The sequence below is a fragment of the Eschrichtius robustus genome, chromosome 6 (assembly GCF_028021215.1).
Source record: "Eschrichtius robustus isolate mEscRob2 chromosome 6, mEscRob2.pri, whole genome shotgun sequence".
Taxonomy (NCBI): Eukaryota; Metazoa; Chordata; class Mammalia; order Artiodactyla; family Eschrichtiidae; genus Eschrichtius; species Eschrichtius robustus.
The window spans coordinates 52685919-52711435 of NC_090829.1; the positions used below are offsets into that span (position 1 = coordinate 52685919).

General features: G+C 39.3%; 1 protein-coding gene across 1 annotated transcript in view; it reads right to left on the bottom strand.

Annotated features, from left to right (window-relative positions):
• The window catches only part of SPATA16 (spermatogenesis associated 16), a 228246-nt gene that overhangs the window by 20823 nt on the left and 181906 nt on the right, over positions 1 to 25517 (bottom strand). The window contains exons 7-9 of the mRNA XM_068547418.1: positions 24709 to 24821; positions 13919 to 14083; positions 11255 to 11338 (exon numbers count right to left, since the gene is read on the bottom strand). Coding sequence (XP_068403519.1) covers positions 11255 to 11338; positions 13919 to 14083; positions 24709 to 24821 — 362 coding nt within the window. The remainder of the gene's footprint in view (positions 1 to 11254; positions 11339 to 13918; positions 14084 to 24708; positions 24822 to 25517) is intronic.

The window sequence follows — 25517 nt, forward strand, 5'->3', positions numbered from 1 at the left end:
GACATGGCTGGGGTTGGATCACCATCTTTTTTCTGTGGTGTTTGGCTGGAGTAGGATGATTATTGCCTAAGAGCTTTCTGTCTTGCTAGGCTGCCTTTTTCCTTGTCCTTTGGCTGGAGGGAGCTGGATTTTGTTGGTTTTTTTTTTTTTTTTGTCTGCACATGTTAGTGTTTCTGGGTTACCGGGTTTCGTCATCAAGAAGTGTGGAATGTATGAGGCAAAAAAAAAAAAAAAAAAAAATCCAATGAACTCATCACCATGTTATTGCTCAGGTCCCCATGTCTCTAGGTCATTTCCCTTTCATTCCACCTTTCAGAGTCATAATGTCCAAGGTTTCACTTAATGTGGGGAGTAGGGAAAAACATGTCTCCTCCATATTCCTGAAAGTGGAAGCCCTTTATCACGGCTTTAAAAAAATGATTTCTGACCTCTGTTCCTCAGGGAGATGTACTTTTATTTCTTGTATCTGTTTTCCCAGTTGCTTCTAAAAATCGTCATCAGTATGATGAAGTGAATCAATGAAGCTGAAGGGGGTCTCCTCTCCATAAGAGGTATTGGGAAGTTAAAAGCTTCTCGAATTCCTTTCCATTCAGTAAGAAAGAAACCTAACTTTATCCTATCTCTGGGTTAGGATCTCTAACATTGGTCCATATGCATCTTTTCACCAGCCACCTCATGTTCTTCTCCAGAATCTCTTCTCCAGCAGAAAGCCATATTAGCAGAGTACACATATGTTTTACACATCCAGTTTTAATGATGCTAAGAGATACGGGCGTGTTGGTCCTTATGGCATTTGTATGTGTTTTTGATTACAGTCTTGTTCCCTCCTCCACATGCACCATTTTAAGAAAGTCATAATCGGAATGATAAATGACCCCATACCTTCCTTTAGGGCTGCATGTAAAGGTACTTTTATTTTTACCCTTCTCCAAAAGATGAAAGGTATAATAAGTACACTATAAATGACTGAATGAGTGACAAGTCAATTGCTCTGAACTCTGTATTAATCTCACTTTCAATACAGAATGAGAAGATGTCCTATTGTTCATTTAGCTACCAAGTGGTATAAGCTGATATTTTGTTATTCTCTAGAATTACAAAGGATTGCAAAACTTAATGTATAGAATACATGCAGTAAATGCTGGGCTGCCAAGCAGAAGAGATATTAGGCAATTTAGAGAAAGTAACTTTTAGAATGAACAGCAAACTCACTCTTCAGTTCAAAATGAAATTGAGATATATGCTCCCCTCCCTTGCCTCAGAATATTTCACTGAACTTCTGAAAGATTCATTTTGAAAAGCCTTTACAGAGATAAAAACACTGATAGGTTTGGAATCATCTGAGAATTTCCAATTTCTGTTTTAGTCACCTCCCTATATTATTAGCTCCCTAGTAGGACAGGCAGGGAGGGGGTCTTAGAAGTGGAGGAGTAAACAGTGTGCTGTCCAGTCCTGGCCACAAGGCCTCTGTGCTGTGAGGTAAGGTGTGGAGGGATTACAGTGATATGTGCTTCTGAAATTATGTTTTCATTGAGATCCTGGTGCATTTCAAAATACTTATTCAGATATCTCACCAGAAAGTGACCCTTGGAGCAACAGTAAATATATTACAGGAATAACGAGACTTCCAAGCTGTTTTCTTGGAGTGCTGATGTTGCAGGAAGAAGGAAAATGGTGACCTATCAAAGCACCCTAAACAGATATGTCTATAAAGGGAGAGGTGGTGAAGGAGGACAGTAAGAGTAGCGTGATCCGGGGGATAGTGGGTGCCAGTGTTCAGACTTGGTCAGGCAGCTGCTGCAAAGCAGTCTGGGTAAGTCGCCAGCTGGATCTGTGAGCTGTGATCTAGAGAAGGACAGATGCCTGCAATGCTCCTCTCCCACTCACTGCTGAAAAGCAGACTCAAAGATCGTCTCTGGTTGTCTTACAGAAACTGAGCTTGGGTCAGGAAATGCTCTTTGTGCCATTGACTTTTAGTAGCTGCATTTGGTTTACTATAAGTGTTCTAGCTAATGACTAGGAACAGAGACTTTGACCCAAACAAACCTGATTCAAAACCAAATACTGTCCCTAACAAACGTAGGCTTGTTTCCTTGTTAATTCTATGAATCTCTTTTCCTCATCTTTCAAAGGAGAGATAATGACATATCTCTCATAGGATTGTTGCAGTCATTAAATGTGATAATTAAAAAAAAAATTTTTTTTTAAATTAATTAATTTTTGGCTGCATTGGGTACTCATTGCTGCGCACGGGCTCCCTCTAGTTGTAGCGAGCGGGGGCTATTCGGTGTGGTGCGCGGCCTTCTCATTGCGGGGGGGGGGCCCCTCCTGTTGCAGAGCACGGGGCTCCAGGTGCGTGGGCTTCAGTAGTTGTGGCACACGGGCTCAGTAGTTGTGGCTCGTGGGCTCTAGAGCACAGGCTCAGCAGCTGTGGCGCACAGGCTCAGTTGCCCCGCGGCATGTGGGATCCTTCCGGACCAGGGCTCGAACCCGTGTCCCCTGCATTGGCAGGTGGACTCTCAGCCACTGCGCCACCAGGGAAGTCTCTGTGATAACTTCTTGAAGTGCTTAGCATATACTAAGAGATCAGTAGTCATCACTGATGATATTTGTCATCACATTAACTTAATTATTTACCTGAAATAAATTTTTCTATAGCATGTTTCCATTGTGATAGTTATTCAAAAGCAAACTTCAGACTAACAGAGTTTGATAATTTGTTGGATATCACAGTATTTTATTAAGTATATGAGCACCTGATAAATGGCTGATTAGTTTTGTCTGCCCCTTGATAGCTCCTGGTAAAAAGACACAGCTCCTGGATTCATGCTCCCTAGATGAGGGCCATGCTAGATCCAACTCCTGCACAGAAATGCTTCTGCTGCAGAAATTTCCTGCCAAATCTTCAAAGTTTTAGAATAATTTCAGCCAACAAAGTATATAAAAGAGGTACTCCCAGTTTTGGAGGAGAGGCCAAGTACAGGTGGAAAGTGAATGATTAGCAAACGCAGCTGTTGAAAATATTTAACAAATTAACCACATATTTTTTGCTTTAAGTCAGAGGAGAAAGATATTGTTTGGTTTAAATGGTGATTGAAATTCACCATCTGTTTGGAGTGTTGCACAGTGGCCAGGGGACATGGCCAAAACCAAGGCTCTTGGCTTTCTCCACTCGCCAGGCTAGATATGGCTTTGCTGCCCATGTGAGGATGAGGGCCTCCCTCCAGGTCTGACAGCCCCAGGGCTCAGCCTCTGACCACAGTCAGGAGGTTCTGCCAGGGCTTTGGCCAGTGGCTCCTCCACTACGATTGCCGGCTTAGAAGCCTACTGGCACAGACTTACTTGTCCCCGGAACCTCAGTGATTTATCCCGGCACCTGGCCTCTTCAGCCCCTTGGGCCTTGCTTGCCTGCCTCCTTCCCCTCGGCCTGGTCAGCAACAAGAGCACTTTGGTTTCTGTGCACGATGATCTGCATTATGCCATGGACGGAACTGCTTAGCAGTGCTCGGAGCACACGCTCTAAAGGAATTTGGGGATATGCTAACGAGGAAACCCATAACCAGAAGCTGAGAAGATTCACAATCAAATTGCATTAAATCCGTGGAGACTCCTTAAAGAACAAGACACACAGGAAAAGCCTGATTGCTGGACAAACTGCTTTGCAAATGAGTGGTATGGTTGCTGAATCTTTGAAAAGACAGCGGCACTGTCAGAGACACAACTGCAGCCCCCACCCGCCTATTAGTCAGCCCAGATGACTGGCTGATGAATGATAGCGCCACGTGGGCAATCTCTCTCAGCGGAGCTCCTGGAAGGACTCAGGTTTGAATGCTGATGTGGAAAGTAAATAAAATGTTCCAATTTGTTCTTCCGTCTTCAGCCAACTGCCCCAGCCCATCTCTGAATTTGCACTCTCCCCTTCTTGCTCTGCCTATGTCAACAGCCTTGCACAGAACAGAGTTGTTAAGTGACATACAATTCTATCCCATTTTTATCTTAAAAGACCAAATTACTATATCAATGAATGTCATTCCTGTATGACAGTGAGGATGAGTATGATTTATAAGTTAAGATTTCAAGAGATAAAGGAACTCCAAAAGCTAAATCATTTTGAATAAGTTCATATGGATGGTTTAAAGATATCTACCTTAAACTCCATTCATTGGACTCACTAAAGATTATGATGTACTGTGTTATATTTTAATATTTGCAGAAATTGTAAGGTGGCATTTCTTCTCATGAAAATTCATAGGATAATGATTAGATGCTGAAGTATTTCTCTCACTACTTGTAAAGTAACAAAGTTTTATTTCTCTTTATTTAGTCTCAAATCAGAGATCTAGAGGTGGATCAGAATAAGACAATATTTTATGTCATACCAGATTAAATTCTTATCTTTGCAGTGTGAAATTTAGACTTTGTAAATTAAGAGCCAGCAGCTTTGTCTTCTGAGTTGTAGACAGTGTTGCTTAAATGTTTCTCTAAACTGAGTCTCTGGTGAGAAGAAATAAGAATGTTCCAACTTAACAGTTGGCACTTTTTTTTTTAAAAGACTGCTTTTTCTAAAGATTCCTTTTTCTATTTCTCTTCAGGCTTAGTTCATAATGGGCCTTAGGATTCAATGCTAAGTAACCCAAAATCAGAGGCTCTATAGGTGGTAAGGGTATGAACACACTGTATCTCTCAGTAGGCTGTGACTTGCCCAAGGTCCCACAAGTGGGAGCTGAATTCATGGTCAAGATTTTGTAGATTGAGGCTCTGTATTCTTTCTGGTTAGAGATGGAAAACTAAGGTACAGAGGAGGAGGATCCTATATGGGCGGATCACAAAGGTAGACTAAACCGAAAATTCCTTAGTGACTTCTTTGGCTCAGATTGAAAGAACTTTATTTTGAGAATTGAAGACAGACAAACTGGGCTAGTTTATGGCCAGATTCTACTTTGATTGGAGGCCATCATAATTCCCCATTTGGCTTTACACCTGAACGCTCAGCCATATATAAAACAATGGTGGTCAGTTGGGCTTTTTCAGGTTGCACAAAGCTTGGGCTTCTATCAAGAAAGAGATTAGGCTCTAAGGCCAGATCAAGTCCTGGTTCTACCACTTACTGGCTGTGTGACTTTAGGAAAACTGGTAAACTTCTCTGTTTAATAAATTATACCTTTTACCTTATGTGAGGGTTAGTGAGTTGGTGTATGTAAAGTGAATAGGAGAGTGTTGACCCATATTAAGAGCTCAGTAAACATTAACTCTTCTTTCATTTTGATGATCTGGCTTTCAAAAGACCCATTTATTCAGAGCTGGGGGGGGGATTTTGAATCTTCTAGCTCAATATTTTTATTTTACAGATGAAAAAACTGAGGTCTAGAGAAAGGATGTGGCTTCTGAGCTAATGTGTGACAGACCCAGGTCTCTGAATCGCTAGTTCAGGGTGCTTTTTACTGTACTAGCCTCCCTGTAAATAAGTCTTTGTTCTTCTTATGGATAGAAGACAGAATCAGACCACTTCTCATATCCACTGCCACTATCTAGGTTCAAAGTTCAAGCCACGCAACCTTGGGTTCCAGCCATTGTTATTACTCTCCGGTAACATTGCAATAACCTCCTAACTCGTCTTCCTGATTCCACCCTTGCCCCCTTCCATCTCTTCTCACCTCAGCAGCTTAGAGTGTTTTTTGTTCTTCTGTTTGACAAAACATTACCTCCTCTGCTCTCTCACTTCATCTCGTATTACTCATGTCATTCTACTCCAGTCACCTTGCCCTCCTTGCGGATCCTTGTACGTGCCAGGCACTCTCCAGTCTCAGGGTTTTGAGTCTGCTGTTTCCTTTACTTGGAATGCTTCTCACCAGATATTTGCATGGTTTGCATTTCTTTCAGATATTTGTTCAGTTATCACCTCGGTGAATCCTGCCCTGAGTATTCTATTGCAGTTGCAGTCATCTTGTACTTCCCATTTTCCTTTCCTGCTTTCTCCAGCCATGGCATTTATTACTTATATTCCATATTTCTTTAGGTAGTTTATTGCCTACTTTTCTCTAGCAGAATGCAAACATCGTGAGGGCACTGCTTTTTCATTGCTGTATCTCCAGCATCTAGGACAGTGTCTGCCCCAATCACTGAATGCAGGAATGAGCAGTGTGATAACAGGACCTGTGGGATATTCAGAAGGGTGTGTTTTCTCAGGTATTTTTGTTACAGACTAAAACTAAGCAAAGTGTGATACTCTTATTTAAAGAGTCCTGTCATGGCATGGGACTTTCCAACACAAGAAAATTTACCCTTTTTTTGACACAATCTGCTTATTTTTGTATTTGCACAGCTAAACCAACGTACATATATCTTTCTGGAATTAATTACTGGAAAGCCAATACTCTGTAAAGCCAAACAAAAACAAGAGCCACTTTCCTAAAACTCTATAAAGAATACACAGTATTTTAGTTCTGGTGAACCAGGAAAAAAGCCCACAATTGTCTCATTCTTTCTCTTTCCGGGTTCTTGGAGAAATCTCAAAGATAACAAAATATAGACAGGAGGTCAGCACTCATGAATCAGGCTTCATCTTGACAGTCTTTTTATAGACCTGTAACAAAGTGGAGCCCTGAAAATTGTGTTAGGTAATGGGGATTCTGACAGACCCTTAAACTCCGTGGAACTAGGAGGTGCTGCTATAATTCTGCTTCAGATGAAAATTTCAAGTGTTTTCATTAGGTACAACAGCTGTTTCTATTACAGATAACAGATCTCAGAGGTGGTGATGCTGATATCAACTTCTAGTGGGCTCAGAACACAGTGTAGCTTGTACAATTAGCTTTTTAAAAAATTATTATTTTTTTCCTGCACACGCAAATTAACTCTGTAGCAGTAAAAGGAAATTACTTACTTGCTACCGGAATCGTCTGAAAGTGATATGATCATGCATTGTAGAGTCACATTGACCAAATTAAAAGCCCTTGGGAAAAATTTGGCACCACGTTCCTTCCCATTCACATCTTCCTAAAGACCTCTCAGGAGCTTCCATTTAGAAAGCTAGGATCATTACCAGGGCTTTTAATTTGGAAAGATTGACTGCTCACCAGTGAGTCTTTCTAGATACCCAGTGGTTGGGTTGAGTGGCTCTGATGTGTTCCAGTCTCAGAGGCCTTGACTTGACTATTCTCCTGACTCCTGCTTGCTTGCAGGTATGTTTTCCAGCCCGGGACCCTGATCCATGGCTCTACTGCTAAAGCTTATCTCCACGATGGATGCTATCATGTCATTCTTTCCACAAATGCACATATCACTCCTCCTTGGAGAATTGGAATCTGTTTCTCCAATTCCCTGATTCTGGGCTGGCCTGTGACTGCTTTGACCGATAGAATATGGTGGCAGTTGCTATGCCAGTTCTGGGCCTAGCCTTTTAGAGGACTGGTGGTTTTTAAATACTTCATTTCTCTCGAGATACTTCCTCTTGGAACCCAGCTGTTGTGCTGTTGAAAGCCTAATTCACATGGAGAGGCCACATTTAGGCACTCCGGTCAGTGTCTCAGCTGACTAGTATCAGCTGTCACCACATGTGTGAGCCGTCTTGAGTCCAGTCCATTTTAGCCTTCAGGTGACTCCTCCAGCCCCAGGCACAGAAGCCACGAGATTGAACTGCATGAGAGACACTGAGCAAGAACCACCTAGCTAAGTCTAGTCAACACATAGACCTGTGAGAGATGACGTTGTCCTTCTAAACCATTATATTTGGGATGATTTTTTTTTTTAATAGTAATCTTTTATTTTTTTATTTATTTTTATATTTATTTTTAGCTGTGTTGGGTCTTCGTTTCTGTGCAAGGGCTTCCTCTAGTTGCGGCAAGCGGGGGCCACTCTTCATCGTGGTGCGTGGGCCCCTTCACTATCGCGGCCTCTCTTGTTGCGGAGCACAGGCTCCAGACGCGCAGGCTCAGTAGTTGTGGCTCACGGGCCCAGCTGCTCCGCGGCATGTGGGATCCTCCCAGACCAGGGCTCGAACCCGTGTCCCCTGCATTAGCAGGCAGATTCTCAACCACTGCGCCACCAGGGAAGCCCTGGGATGATTTTTAACACAGCAATAGATAACTGCAATAAGGGCAAAGCGGGAAGCTGCGGGCTAAATGCTCCTATGAATGTGGGCATCAGAACACTAGTGTAGGGTGAGGTGAAACTGGTGGTTGTCTACAAGATGCAGACAGGTATAGACGAATGTCAATCACTCTTCCACCTGTTTGGCCAGTCCTTGGAATTTCATAATTGGACTATTCTGTTATCTCTTGGATTTGCAAATATAAATATTTACTGTACAAATGCACATATTTCTGGGAGGGATAATGCTTTAAACCAGGGTATAAGGGTACAGCAGACTTTTTGTGTAGGGTCAGATAGTAAATATTTTAGGCTTTGTGGACATGGTCTTTGTGGCAACTACTCAACTTGGCCAAGGTGACATAGATGATACTTAAGTGAATGGCATGGCTGTGTGCAGTAAACTCTATTTACAAAAATAAGTGGTTGGTTGGTTTTGACCTGTGAACTGTAGTTTGCTACCCGCTGTGCTAAACAATTATTTCTATAGTCAGCAGAAATATTTAATTATATTGCTTGACTCTCATGAGCGTTGGATTTCGTTTACCTCTAGCTCCAGTTCGTCCAGCCATTCCTTCTTAGTCTCCTGCTAAATTTGAAATGCGCTCCTCAAGCCTCTCTTCTTATTATACGCTCTTTCTCTGCCGTGTCATCCACTCAAATGATTTCAGTTACCACCAATTTGCCAATGACTTAGAAAACTCTATCTCTATTCAATTTTCTATTCAGAACTCCAGACTCCTGTACTTCACCTTGGATATCTTGCCGGCACCCTAAGTTCAGTGCACTTTCGGGCTAGTTATTAGCCTATTGTCTCTTAACTCCAAACCCACCCTTCTGTAATTAGCTCTTTGATGCTGGGACTGGAACTCTGGAAACCCCATTTCTGTTTTGCCAGCTCTTTGTCTCCATCAATAGGGGTCGATAGAGGGACACTGTAAAACCCAAGGAGAAAGGAGGGACTTGCTGCTTCCTGGTTATTTGCTGCGGACTTCCTGTCTGCTTGGAATTCCCGTGAGCGTCTATTCAGCAAAGTTTCTTTGCTCCAGAAACATACATTCTTTTCTGTAGTAGCAGTGGAATCTAGTTTTTCCAAAAGTTGCCAGATTACCCCCATTAAAACTGCCTTCTTTCACTCCCCATCAGCACCAGTGAGTTAGTGCCCATTCCTCAGAAGTCTAAGTCTCAGCCCTTCACGACCCCTCCTCCAAGTTCAGGGACACTAGCACCAGCTAAATAGCACCTCCTAGTAGGAGATCTGAGTTTTGGCCCAGCCAAGTCCCTGCTCGAAGTTTCTAAGTTTTAGTAATTGCAACCTCTTCTCTTTGATTCTCCAGCCCTAGGGGGTGGTAGCTGTTTCCTTTAATTGCTTCCTTGGTGATGAATTATTGTTTTCCTTTTCAGTTACCTATTTCATACCCAGTTAACCATTCTGTTTATTAAATTCCCTTTCAAATACCTGGTGTGGTCTCTGTGGACTCTGAAAGAGTTTATGTTCTCAGCCAAAAGCTGCTTCGTTGAAGTATTTCCTTCCTTCCTTTGCACCAGCGAACCTCTTCCTATTCCCCGCCTAGTGGCTCAAGCCCAATGTCTGGGCATCATTCTAACCTTTTCTTTTTTCTAAACTCCCATATGCAATCAGAGAATAAGGCCTGTAGATTTGCTTCCTGAATATTTCTTACATCTGTCTGCTTCTCTCCATCTCTGTGCCCACCACTGTACATCAAGTCACCTCCTTATAACTGACCTCCCCAAATTTCTGTAGCCCCAATCTGTTTTCCCACTACAGCCCTAGCGATGTCTCAAAAATATTTATCAGATAAATATTAATACTTCCCGAAACATAGTTTTTAAGACCAAATCCTTAAAAAATCCTTAACGTAATTTTTAAGACCTTCTGTGATTTGACTTCTTCTGCCTATGCACTTCATTTTGAAATAGGTTCCTCATTCCTTTGTCAGTTTTTGAATTTGCCATGCTTTCTTAGCATTCTTGGTACAAACTTATTCCTCTGTGTAGAAATCTCCCTTTTCATCTGATAACTACTACTATCCTTTAAATGTTTTATAAATATCACTTTCTCAGAGATGGATTTTCTGATCTCTCAGACCAGATTATATTCCTCTCTTTGTTCCCACAGATCATTGAACATCCACTTTTAAAATATAATAGTAAACTTATAAGTAGCTGTTTAATAACTGTCTTCTTTCCTAGATGGTTAGGCCCATATAGGCAGGGGCTGTGTCCGTCTTGTCCAGCACAATATCCTTAACATACAGTGTTCTTTCAGGCACAGTAGATATCCAACAAATATTTGCTGAGTTCAGTTGATTTCTGTTCTATGCATTTATCATAGGGCCTCTGAATTCATTACAGAAGACACACATTTCTGCAGATGCATTGGAATCCCTCATGGCTGACTTTACCTCTTAAACTGAAGGCTTCTTTAGTTTGCTCTTCTCACATCTCCTGACACCAGTTCTCCCTTTGTGGGTTCTTACCGTGATTGGAGGAGACTGAGTGGGGAGTAGAGTGATCAGAATTTATCACCTTTAGCTGGACTGGAGACCCAGCTGGACTTTACTCCTTCCTGCATGGCCAGAGGGGCCCGTGGTATCACACGAGTCTCCCGAGTAGCTGGGGCCAGGTGCATCTCAGTGCTTGTTTTGCATAACTCAGGTAACCAATGAGAAGGGATGTTCTACTTCTAACAACCCGTATGTTACTCCTTCACCCCAAACATCAATGTGCTAGTTCACTTGTAGTTCCCTGAAATGTAGCCATTATTCCTCAAGTGACAATTATGGGAGAAAGGGTTGGGGAGCGAACTAAAAGATTGATGAAAGGGCTTTAAAAATATCTATAATAACCAATAATGAAGGAGCAGATAACGAAAATAGAATATGAAAATGAGCGTGATAAGAGACCCATAAAAGCATATGACCACAGTCAGAAAAGCAGCAGACCTTAGGAAACAGATTAAATAAATCCATATTTGATTTTGGCTACACTTCCAGGGAGAGAGCTGCATTTATTTTAAAAAGAAAACAACCAATAAAACAACCCAAGGAATTTCCTTTTCTTTTTATCTTTTAAACAGATTTGACCCAAGATGGACATTTTCTTTGAGAATAATATGTCTTTTTCCTTCAGCTGAAAGTTTTACCTTTTGAATTGTATTCCACACACGTTCTTTATCGTTTCTTCTTCCTTCAAGGGTGTCCATAGCATCTGCCATTAGTGACTGCAGCTGTGGCACCAAGATAAAAATTATCAGTGTGGAAGTCACACAGAAATAACTTCTCTAAATACACAGATTAAAACCTAATTAAAAAATCATTTGTACGCTGATGATTTTATTACTCAACTTTCCAACAATGAACGCTGCCACCTAATCTCTGCTTCAGTCATTACCAAGTATTATTGCAGATATAAAATACTGAAACAATGGAAAGATTCTTGAAAATCTGTAGAAAACATATAGGTTTTAATGTAGTAAGTGCTGATGTTTTGTAAAAATGGATCTGGGTTGTAAAGAATGAAGGTGGTGGTTAATTCTCTCAGGAAATGGCATGTAGTACATGAACACATCTTAGTATTTTCTCCTGAGGCTAATGTATCATAATTCTAGGCATCATGCAAAAGCTCACCAGAGGACCATACTAAAATTGTGTTGTTTTATTGCCTCTTAAAGGATCTAGCTCATTTTAGTTCTTTTACTATTCTTTCCTTTTTTAAAATTTCAAAATAACCAGGATTACTTTTTTAGGTTCCATTTCAAAGGCAAGTTTAAAACATTCCACCCTTTGCCCCGAACTGCCATATTCCAATTTAAAATAATCCTATACACACACTTTATATGTGGCTGCAAAGTAATGAGGCCACATGAAGCCAGGTGATATTCAAAGCTAAAAAAGAAAGTTCTCTGAAAAAGAACATATACCAGTTCAGTTCACCATGGCGTCAAACATTACGAACCCTTAGATAATCTTTCTGTTCTTTAGATGTTGCAGAGCTTAAGCAGGAGGGTAGAGGGTCGAGTCATTCAAAACTCTTCTACTGAGTAGTCACTGTTTATATAGCATGATAAAAGGTATTTCGAGGATTTGTATCTAGGTTAACCTATGCTTGGAAGCTGGAAAGTAAAATCTATTACTTAAGGTGATGAACCCTTGCAAGATACATGATTTTTAAATATTTGGCTTGCACATATATATCCCTATACATTTACTTTTTTTTCTAGTAGGTATATAAATTATGAAAATATCCCATGAAATCCTGTTTTCCAAGGTTTCAGGTAGTGGAATGTTGCACTAACACATTAGTTAGCGATGTTAATAATGCTAGTTTTGTGCTCTTTGTGTATATTTAGAAATATAAGTATTTCCAGAAAAAAGAAGGCTGCAGATGTGTGGTTAAGAAGACCTAAGTGCAGAAAACTCCCTTGTATTTTTCACTTAAATCTTGAATGTGCTTTTCAGGAAGACAGGATCAACATTGTGCCAGCTTCTTAAATTAACATTTTCTTCGCTTTCTTTTATCTCAGAGGAGCATTAATCATCTAAAATTGGCTATATTATGCACTTTGAAAGCTCCACACTTACTGCACTCCTGAATGCCTTATGAATGGTAGGATAAACACTTAGCCTTTTAGAAGGTGTTCTGTGCACATAACTATACAGGTTTAGAAAGTATTATTGCCAGTTTTGACTTAGTAAATTCTTGACTAATAGACTTTTTTTTCCTCATAGTTTTAATGTTTAGTATGTGGAGTTTTATTGTTTGGCTACTCAGTTTTATATGCTTACTTTGAATATCAATATTTATTTAATATACTTTTACAGGTTCAGGTGAACATTATAAATGTTGGCAGTTCATTTCTTGATTAATTTGTAACAACTTTAAAAGCTCAAAGAGGGAGGGTTCCTTTAGTTATCTGAAAATTACAGGTGATGAGTTCGGGTTATTCTCATCCTTGCTATGTGAATTCAATTCAGGTCTATAATTAGTTTTCGCTACATTCAATTAGAGCTCAAAGAGCCCTTCCCAGCAACACATTAGGAGCTTTATATGGAATGAACTTTACCTTTCCTTGAATGGCCAGCACACTGATTACTAATTGTTTTTCAAACGAGGTGCTATTGTTTCTAATGTAAATTATGGTTATAATATACACACCTGTTTGGAGATTTGTTCTATAAGATATTTCTTGGACTAGTTTTTGACAGCCTCTGTGTTTTCTGAGTTAACTGGTCAGTTCAGTTAAAAAAAAAAAACACCCCACCATTTGACTACATTTCCCCCTCAAGACAGCTCTCTTAACTAAATGTTAGGTATGCGTGCGAATGTTGGCACTGCCAACATATATGTGACATTAGAAGTAAATAAGAAAATTCTATGGATGATTTTGTAGGGTCAGTTTTCTATCCAGCAATTACTGTTTTTTCCTCTTACTTTTCCATTGAAGAGAATCCTGTATTAACATATCTTGGAGTTAAGAAACAATGTATTAAAATTTCACTTTACTTGAAACAAAAAAGCCTGACTCAAAATATGAATAACCAGCCCTCTTCCATATTTTCATACATCACAAAGGTCTTGCTATTAAAAAAAAATAAAGGAAGCTAGTCAGGGTGGGCAAATAAAACACACACATACACACACACACACATATTTCTACATTTTCCAGTTTCTTCATTAGAATGCTTCATGAGGGTTGGGGAGTTTGCCCTCGGACTGCATTTATTGTCACATTCTTTTTCAGACCATATCACTCTTTTATTGGCTCAGGGCTTGTGAAAGCCTTAAACAAAGAAAAACAAATGCTTACCAATTCCGCCTCCTGTTGACTGATGTCCTGTAGATAGGGAATGGTTGCTAGCTCGGCCATTGCTTGATTGATCACCTGGGACTGCTCCTTTACTCTCTGCAGCTGGCTGAGGAGACTGGCATATTGCAACTTCTCCATCACACCTGAGCACGCACGAAAACTCCCCTAGTCTCCCAGTAGAAGGAAATGTTTTAGAACAAAACCACAGAAATAACCTCTCCCCGGGGATTGAAATCAGGTCTCGTTGTAATAACATATTTAGCTCCTCTGAAGTAATGGTATCTAGTGCAAATAAATGTTTTCTTCTATTATTTTAGAGAACTGTCTGTACCCTTCCTTCAAACAGATGAATGTATTGATATATAAAAGGGAACGCTTGGCAGGACTGTTGAGAAGGATTTGCAGGTGGCCCTGCCTAAGGAATCTGGGATGAGGGGAAAAGAAGGACTGAAATTGAACCTGAGCTCCACTCTCCCAGTGGGGATCCCACAGAGCTGTGTCCATTTAGCGGGGGTGACTTTATCTATGTCACCAAGGCATCATAAGAGTTAAGAGTTGCCCGCTGTCTTGTTTATACAAAGGAAGATTTCTTATGCAAGTTGAATCCTGAAAAATGTTATGCAAGTGGATTTCTGTCTAGCCCAGTGGCTTACATTAAACCTCCAGCTCTGCTTTTATCTTTAGTTCTCATTGGATGGCCATGGACTCTGGCTCCTCTCCTTGTGGCATTTTAGTGATTTATTCTGGGTCCTAGGACCATTCCAGCAACTGACATGGTCCATCTTGAAATAGACTGTTGTGCAGTTGTACGGAACACCAAGCCCCATGAATCTACTGGTATTTTGGGCTTTCTTAAAATGGGGCACACTTATAATTAAGGTGGTCTACCTCTGTGTTTGCTACTGCCAGCCATAGCGAGGACATGTTACCTTCTCTAAAAGGTTTAATACAAATTGTACTGCTTGATAGGTGAGACAAAGTTTATCATAAAATTCTCACATTTCTGTTTACGAAAAAGTACTTCTGACATAAGGGGGCATCTAAGGGTTCCTGTCATGTTTGGAGGGTGATGAGAAATGGGAAGTCACAGGAGGATTTAGTTTGGTGATGGCATTCTGAATCTTGGTGCTCAGAAGTGGAAGCCTAGATGCCCGGCATCCTTTTACGTGGTCGGGGAGTGGAGGTTTCCTCTTTGACCACCTGCACCAGAATTACTAGGCTTGTTGGTTAACTAGGAAGAGTCCTGGACCTTACTCAGTGAATCACAGTGTCTTGATATGTGGCCCTAGAAATATGAATTTTAGCTATACAAAAATTCAAGTATTCAAATATCTCCAACAGAAGTTGGAGAATAAACTACTACCTAAAAGCTTAGTATCTTCACAAGGACTATTTTAGTTTGTGCATACTTATAGAACAGATTTTTCCCCAGAAATTAGAGAAGGCAGACGTGACTCTTCCTTCTTAAAATATTCTCTTCTAAGGAGAAAAGTTATTAGAAACTAGCATTACTAAAGAGCATCAAAATTTTAACTTGAATTTAGAAGGCAGTCATTTCTGAAATGTCATACACATATCTTGATTGACACCAACCTCTAGAATTTGGCGCTTTCCTAGAATCTTGGTAATAAAGAAAGGTTGAGCACTGTTGCATTGTATTTGCTGTATTTCTTCCGAACATCTATCTCTGCCATTTGACTAATGTCTCTTTATCCCTGCTAATTTGTTCTTTCCAATTAATCATTTATCTGAAAACCTATAAACCTATAGGAGCAATGACTGCAAATTGTGGATTTGAGATCCCTTCTCTGAATTGAAGAAATAGCCAGCCTACCCACTGAGTTTAAACATGTAGCTAAACAATGGATACTGTCAAATAGAGGAAAGCAAGTTGCAGGAGAAACAGTTTTCTTTCTGAGGAAAAATTACTTTCTTTGTCCTTCTTTAAAATAAACAGTGGGGCTGGTTGTAAGAAAGTGGTGTAGTGACTCAACTCCAAAGTGCAGAAACAACGGCGGCCTGCTTGGAAACATAATCTATCAGTGTAATTTTCCCAAACATCAGGACAATAAAAATAGTGGAAGGCAGTGGTGCTTTGTTAGCTTGATTGTTGGATGCATAGCAAAACAGGAAGTGCTCCTTATGAATAGGACACTAGGGAAAGGATACAGTTGACTGCTAATTGTCCCCCCCCCCCCCAAAACCAAATGCCGTTTTGGTCATCAGGAAACTACAGATTAATATTTTACCTATACAAGATTGGGGCTTTTGAGAGATAAAGTGAAAAAGAAATAAAAATTAATAACTGCCATCAGGAATGCTTTAATGCTGTTGCTTTAAGAAAATCAAGGAAATAATGAAAAATGAAGGAATTAGCTCACATCTAATGCTAGCAAGGGCTAAATCTAAAGGGAAGTAGCCCTCTCAATGAGACTTCAGAAGTGATCAAAGAGCTCCTTAGCTGCTGGAGAGAGTGTAATAAAGTGGCCAAGACTGAAGATAAAACCTCACACAGGTACAATGAAGGTTAGGTAAATAGCAAGTTCAAATGAAAGCTTCAGCTAGACAATTGTCTAGATTTAATAGCAGGTATGGATGAATGTTTGGAAAATAAGTGGCACAGTATAATACTGCTGAAAAGCAGAGCCCAAGTATTGGGAATGTATTTCTGTTTGATGTAACATATAGAAACATTAATTGCAAAGACAAGGGGTAGGAAACACATATTATTGTTCATTTCCAATGTGCATATATAAACAATTTTTGTGCTTTACTTGGAGGAAATTAAAAGTAAAATTAACAAGGTATGCAAAACCTGGTTAGTTAGGTCATTTTTTGGCAAGTCAGCCTGTGAAGGAAGCTTCATGCCTGGCAAGAGATTTTATTATTTTAACTCTTTAACACCCCAGGAAGCACAGTACGTAAGGTGTAAACTGACAGCAGCCACTAAAGTTAATGAATGGAAAAGCACAGCAGCATTCAGTAGCACGTGAAATAATTAGTACAAAGATCCAGAGAAGAAAAAATACCATTAGAGCAGAGCTACTGGTTGAATGGGGTTGATGTTCAGTGAGATTAAAAGACACCAGATAGGAAGGTGGGAGAATATTTTAGACAATAACTCTGAAAATGCCAGAATCATTCTTGTCTGGCCATGTGCCGTGTGCCTAACAAAGGAACCTATAAAGGTAAGGAAACTGGTGTCAGAGTGTAAGGAGAATTATTTTCTGAGACATAGAAACATTATACCAGGAATGTCTTTGTCTCCTTCACCAGCTCTTTCTACCACCTCATAGCAAGAGGTGAAAATTCATGTTCCCTGGCAAGCCCTACTGTGGGCAGTAGGTCTACTCCATGGCTAGAGATGACACCTCTAATCCTGCCTTTGTGAGGAGATCTGAGTGCATCAGTGATCTAAGGAAAAGAATTCAAAATCCACAGGACACTTGCACAGTCTTCATTCTAGAAGAGTATGTAATTTCAAAGTATACAGCATTTATAAAGAAAAAGAAAGGTCTATAAAACCAGTCCTTTTGTCATACCAAATGAAAACCAATACAATTAATTAAAACTTTAAAAATTCTTAATACTTTACAAAGTGCTTCAATGTGGATTATATACTTTTGGTCTCACAACTCTGGGAGGTGAGCATGGCAGATAACAGCTTATTTTATAAATGAGAAAAAAACAGCTCAGAGGTTAAGTGACATCCTAGGGTTACACAGCTAGAGCACAGCCTTGGACAAAAGTCTTTATCTATAGGTGTCACAAGCTAGGGTCACAGCTAATAAGGACAATGCAATGCCTAAATACTCAAGTGGATGGCATTTGACATCTGACAAAAAAAAAAAAAAAAAAAAAAAAACACACCTCAGGGGATCCTAAAAACACTGTTGAGGGATTCTTGGGTCACAATTAATTGTACCATGTAGGAATAATTTCTGCTCACCAACTCATTTCTTGCTTCGTTAAGCTAGGTTACCTTTGCAGCCAATTTTATTCAGTCCTGCTTTATGAAGCTGTGGTTGGGCATATAATGAGAAACCTAGAGGCCAATATTTGGATATTCTTGTGGTCCCTGGGTAACTGTGGGCTCAGTTGCTTCAATTTCATTCAAGCTCTTTGAGACAGTCTTCCAAAAACTGTTTTCCATAGACACAAACATAAGAAAGTTGATGAAATCCCTCACAGTTAACAAAGTGGGTGGTGCTGACTCATTCTAAAGAAGACTGAGTTATTCATTACATGCTAAGAATCTTGTTCATTATGGTTTTCAAATCTCCTTTATGGACACATAAAGATACATGCATACACACATTTCTCAGTGGCCAGAATGCCCTTTGAAACATGAGAAGAAAATGTGTTAAAAGCATTTAAAAAGTGCATGATGCCTAGATTGGCCTAACCTGCATTCACAACACACTGGGAGATCTGAGGTGGCAACAGATGATGATGTGGCGGGTAAACTGCTGAACAGATGTTAAGTAGCTGTTTGTGATAACCCCCTTGGTTCCCCTTGTAAGGTAAGAACATCAAATCAGTGATGTAATACTAAAGCCACAAAAAAAGAATTCTTTAAAATTTCCAGCTTAAAGGCCTTTTGGAAAATATTTTAAAAGGGGAAATCTGCAGCCTTTAGAGCCCATTAATGAGGAGTTCCCTTTATGTACTTTATGTACTTTCAGTACAATAGCTTAAATTTTGTAAAATAGCACAGCATAATTCAGATCTTATTTTGGGCTTTTTTAAAGACTGAAAGTAGAAAGGGCATATTTTCCCTGGGTCGGAGAAAGGGATTAGATAATTTACCTTAAGGGTATATAAAGATCAATTGCCAGGTGGAGGTCAGAGTCAAGATGGCAGACTAGGACGACGCAGAATTCGTGTCTACATACAGTTAGGGCACCTACCAGGCACTGGTGGGGGACCACAGACACCTAAGGGGATGGGAGGAACCCCCAGCGACTGGCTTGCAGGATCTTGGTTCCCAAGCCGGAGGCTGGGGCCGAGCTCCTGTGGTGGGAGCTCTGAGTCCAAATTGCTGGACTAACAGAGAACCTCAGACCGCAGGGAATATCAGTTGGAGTGAGGACTCCCAGAGGTCCTCATCTCAGCACCAAGACCCGGCTCTATCCAACTGCCTGCAAACTCCAGTGCTGGACCCCACAGGCCAAACAACCAGTAAGATGGAATACAGCCCCACCCATCAAAAAAAAAAAAAAAAATAGAAACGACAAAAAATATGTCACAGACGAAGGAGCAAGGTAAAAACCTACAAGACCAAATAAATGAAGACGCAATAGGCAACCTACCTGAAGAAGAATTCAGAGTAATGATAGTAAAGATGATCCAAAATCTCAGAAACACAATGGAGAAAATACAAGAAACATTTAACAAGGATCTAGAAGAACTAAAGAGCAAACAAACAGTGATGAACAATACAAAAACTGAAATTAAAGATACTCTAGAAGGAATCAATAACAGAATAACTGAGGCAGAAGAACGGTTAAGTGACCTGGAAGATAAAATGGTGGAAATAACTGTCAGGGAGCAGAATAAAGAAAAAAGAATGAAAAGAATTGAGGACAGTCTCAGAGACCTCTGGGACAACATTGAACGCACCAACATTCAAATTATAGGGGTCCCAGAAGAAGAAGAGAAAGAGAAAGCATCTGAGAAAATATTTGAAGAGGTTATAATCGAAAACTTCCCTAACATGGGAAAGGAAATAGTCAATCAAGTCCAGGACGCACAGAGAGTCCCATACAGGATAAACCCAAAGAGAAACATGCCGAGACACATATTAATCAAACTATCAAAAATTAAATACAAAAAAAAGTATTAAAAGCAGCAAGGGAAAAGCAACAAATACCATACAAGGAAATCCCCATAAGGTTAACAGAAACTCTGCAAGCCAGAAGGGAGTGGCAGGACATATTTAAAGTGATGAAAGGGAAAAACCTACAACCAAGATTACTCTACCCAGCAAGGATCTCATTCACATTCAGTGGAGAAATTAAAACCTTTACAGACAAGCAAAAGCTAAGAAAATTCAGCACCACCAAACCAGCTTTACAACAAATGCTAAAGGAACTACTCTAGGCAGGAAACACAGGAGAAGGAAAAGACCTACAATAACAAACCAAAACAATTAAGAAAATGGTCATAGGAACATACATATCTGTAATTACCTTAAATGTAAATGGATTAAATGCTCCAGCCAAAAGACATAGACTGGCTGAATGGATACAAAAACAAGACCCGTACACATGCTGTCTACAAGAGACCCACTTCAGACCTAGGGACGCATACAGACTGAAAGTGAGGGGATGGAAAAAGATATTCCATGCACATGGAAGTCAAAAGAAAGCTGGAGTAGCAATTCTCATATCAGACAAAATAGACTTTAAAATAAAGACTATTACAAGAGGCAAAGAAAGATACTACATAATGATCAAGGGATCAATCCAAGAAGAATATATAACAATTGTAAATATTTATGCACCCAACATAGGAGCACCTCAATACATAAGGCAAATGCTAACAGCCATAAAAGGGGAAATCGACAGTAACACAATCATAGTAGGAGACTTCAACACCCCACTTTCACCAATGGACAGATCATCCAAAATGAAAATAAATAAGGAAACACAAGCTTTAAATGACACATTTAACAAGATGGACTTAATTGATATTTATTGGACATTCCATCCAAAAACAACAGAATACACTTTCAACTGCTCATGGAACATTCTCCAGGATAGAACATATCTTGGGTCACAAATCAAGCCTTGGTAAATTTAAGAAAATTGAAATCACATCAAGTATCTTTTCCGACCACAGCACTATGAGACTAGATATCAATTACAGGAAAAACTGTAAAAAATACAAACACATGGAGGCTAAACAATACACTACTAAATAACCAAGAGATCACTGAAGAAATCAGTGAGGAAATCAAAAATACCTAGAAACAAATGACAATGAAAACACGACGACCCAAAACCTATGGGATGCAGCAAAAGCAGTTCTAAGAGGGAAGTTTATAGCAATACAATCCTACCTCAAGAAACAAGAAACATCTCAAATAAACAACCTAACCTTACACCTAAAGCAGTTGGAGAAAGAAGAACAAAAAAACCCCAAAGTTAGCAGAAGGAAAGAAATCATAAAGATCAGATCAGTAATAAATGAAAAAGAAATGAAAAAGACAATAGCAAAGATCAATAAAACTAAAAGCTGGTTCTTTGAGAAGATAAACGAAATTGATAAACCATTAGCCAGACTCATCAAGAAAAAAAGGGAGAAGACTCAAATCAATAGAATTAGAAATGAATAAGTAGAAGTAACAACTGACACTGCAGAAATACAAAGGATCATGACAGAATACTACAAGCAACTATATGCCAATAAAATGGACAACCTGGAAGAAATGGACAAATTCTTAGAAAAGCACAACCTTCTGAGACTGAACCAGGAAGAAATAGAAAATATAAACAGACCAAGCACACGCACTGAATTTGAGACTGTGATTAAAAATCTTCCAACAAACAAAAGCCCAGGACCAGATGGCTTCACAGGCGAATTCTGTCAAACATTTAGAGAAGAGCTAACACCTATCCTTCTCAAACTCTTCCAAAATATAGCAGAGGGAGGAACACTCCCAAACTCATTCTACGAGGCCACCCTGATACCAAAACCAGAAAAAAATGTCACAAAAAAAGACAACTACAGGCCAATATCACTGATGAACATAGATGCAAAAATCCTCAACAAAATACTAGCAAACGGAATCCAACAGCACGTTAAAAGGCTCATACAGCATGATCAAGTGGGGTTTATCCCAGGAATGCAAGGATTCTTCAATATACACAAATCAGTCAATGTGATAAACCATATTAACGAACTGAAGCAGAAAAACCATATGATCATCTCAATAGATGCAGAGAAAGCTTTTGACAAAATTCAACACCCATTTATGATAAAAACTCTTCAGAAAGTAGGCATAGAGGGAACCTACCTCAACATAATAAAAGCCATATATGACAAACCCACAGCCACCATCGTTTACAATGGTGAAGAACTGAAACCATTTCCTCTAAGATCAGGAACATGACAAGGTTGTCCACTCTCACCACTGTTATTCAACATAGTTTTGGAAGTTTCAGCCACAGCAATCAGAGAAGAAAAAGAAATAAAAGGAATCCGGATCGGAAAAGAAGAAGTAAAACTGTCACTATTTGCAGATGACGTGATACTATACATAGAGGATCCTAAAGATGCTACCAGAAAACAACTAGAGCTAATCAATGAATTTGGTAGAGTAGCAGGATACAAAATTAATGCGCAGAAATCTCTTGCATTCCTATACACTAATGATGAAAAATCTGAAAGAGAAATTAAGGAAACACTCCCATTTACCATTGCAACAAAAAGAATAAAATACCTAGGAATAAACCAACCTCAGGAGACAGAAGATCTGTATGCAGAATACTATTAAGACACTGATGAAAGAAATTAAAGATGATACAAACAGATGGAGAGAGATATACCATGTTCTTGGATTGGAAGAATCAATATTGTGAAAATGACTATACTACCCAAAGCAATCTACAGGTTCAATGCAATCCCTATCAAACTACCAATGGCATTTTTCACGGAACTAGAACAAAAATTTTCACTATTTGTATGGAAACACAAAAGACCCCGAATAGCCAAAGCAATCTTGAGAAAGAAAAACGGAGCTGGAGGAATCAGGCTCCCTGACTTCAGACTATACTACAAAGCTACAGTAATCAAGACAGTATGATACTGGCACAAAAACAGAAATATAGATCATTGGAATAGAATAGAAAGCCCAGAGATAAACCCACGCACATATGGTCACCTTATATTTGATAAAGGAGGCAAGAATGTACAATGCAGAAAAGACAGCCTCTTCAATAAGTGGTGCTGGGAAAACTGGACAGCTACATGTAAAAGAATGAAATTGGAACACTTCCTAACACCATACACATAAATAAACTCAAAATGGATTAAAGACCTAAATGTAAGGCCAGACACTATAAAACTCTTAGAGGAAGACACAGGCAGAACACTCTATGACATAAATCACAGCAAGTTCCTTTTAGACCCACCTCCTAGAGTAATGAAAATAAAAACAAAAATAAAAAAATGGGACCTAATGAAACTTAAAAGCTTTTGCACAGCAAAGGAAACCATAAACAAGACAAAAGACAACCCTCAGAATGGGAGAAAATATTGGCAAATGAAGCAACTGACAAAGGATTAATCTCCAAAATATACAAGCAGCTCATGAGCTCAATAGCAAAAAAACAAACAACCCAATCCAAAAATGGGCAGAAGACCTAAGTAGATATTTCTCCAAAGAAGATATACAGATTGCCAATAAACACATGAAAGAATGCTCAACATCACTAATTATTAGAGAAATGCAAATCAAAACTACAATGAGGTATCACCTCACACCTGTCAGAATGGCCATCATCAAAAAATCTACAAACAATAAATGCTGGAGAGGGTGTGGAGAAAAGGGAACCCTCTTGCACTGCTGGTGGGAATGTAAATTGATACAGCCACTATGGAGAACAGTATGGAGGTTCCTTAAAAAACTAAAAATAGAACTACCATATGACCCAGCCATCCCACTACTGGGCATATACCCTGAGAAAACCATCATTCAAAGAGTCATGTACCACAGTGTTCATTGCAGCACTATTTACAGTAGCCAGGACATGGAAGCAACGTAAGCGTCCATCGACAGATGAATGGATAAAGAAGATGTGGCACATATATACAATGGAATATTACTCAGCCATAAAAAGAAATGAAATTGAGTTATTTGTAGTGAGGTGGATGGATCTAGAGTCTGTCATGCAGAGGGAAGTACGTCAGAAAGAGAAAAACAAATACCCTATGCTAACACATATATATGGAATCTAAAAAAAAAAAAGTTCTGATGAACCTAGGGGCAGGGCAGGAATAAAGATGCAGATGTAGAGAATGGACTTGAGAACATGGGGAGGGGGAAGGGTAAGCTGGGACGAAGTGAGAGAGTGGCATGGACATATACACACTTCCAAATGTAAAATAGATAGCTAGTGGGGAGCAGCTGCATAGCAACAGGGAGATCAGCTTGGTGCTTTGTGACCACCTAGAGGGTTGGGATAGGAAGGGTGGGAGGGAGACGCAAGAGGGATGGGATATGGGGATATATGTATGCATATAGCTGGTTCACTTTTTTATACAACAGAAACTAACACAACATTATAAAGCAATTATACTCCAGTAAAGATGTTAACAACAACAAAAAAGATCAATTGCCAATGTTTAGAGTAGCATCCAATGTATCAGTTGATGTGGAGGAGCTAGCTTTTAATGTTCTGAATTCTTGTGTAGGCAACAAAATGGTTATATGCAATAGCCAAATGTATGAAATAGGGAAAGCACTGTGTTCACTAAACTTTTGTTACTGATTTGAAGCAAGAGATTCAATTCAACCTTCAATTAGATATCAGGAAGCCACAAAGAAAAGGCTCTAGCCTGAGAAATGCTGGAAATTGCAAAGTGTAGCTTTATGATTAATATATTTTAAAGTATAAAAGGAATAAAATCATTAGCTAAACTTTGCTGGGTTTTGCAAATAAGATTTACTGTGAAAGTTTCTAAAATCCTCCAACACTTGCAGTATTTACACCATAAACTTTCCATACTTCTAGAATTGTCTGATATTTATATGTTGAAAAAATATAAAAGACTTATATACCTACATTCGATTGGGTGCTTCTAATAAAATCCAGTATTGGCAAGACTCGCTTCCCCATTGTCTCCATGTGTCTCACTGTGTCTTCTCTTGTCAGCAGGCCGAAGGGAGTTTTATGTTCTAAAAATTGTAACAATAAACTTTTATACTTTTTTTTCCCAGACTTTCATTTCAAAATGCTTTCCTTAGCAAGCTATAAACAGATATCTCAATATTAATAGATATGAAATCTTTAGTATAGAAACGAGTCCCATCTCAAAGACCAGAAGTATAACAATGAAAGATCTATGAGGAGACATTGCCCTTTAGAGACTACCATTTATTCCTTTTGTTGTGTTTCTTGATTGAGAGATCTATGGGACAGCCTATAAAAATTCACCTCTCTCTGCAGAATATGCTTTTCCTGAGTTGTGAAAAAAATGTCATCATAAATGTGTCTGATTCTTGTCTTGTTCCTCCCAGGTATTATTCAAGTGTGCAGATTGCACTGACTTTGAATGTAGCTCGAAGCTGAGATAAGCCTCAGAGGACAGAGTGCCAGACAAAACACAAATCCTTAATTATGTGGGTAGAGCTGAAGGGATAAATTCAACCTGGTCATGAATCAGCCCTTAAGTATGAGACTTCAACTCCACGTGAATGTTTACTTGATTTTTGAAAGTTTCAACTAGAATTACTGAGCACCGTTTAACTATAATACTCTTCAGGAGATCTGAGATCTTGGTTAATTACATAAGAAAAGAGTAGAACAGGTATTAATACAATGGCAGATAATCCAAGTGATTTAAGGTGGTCATTGGCTATACGTTTGATTTC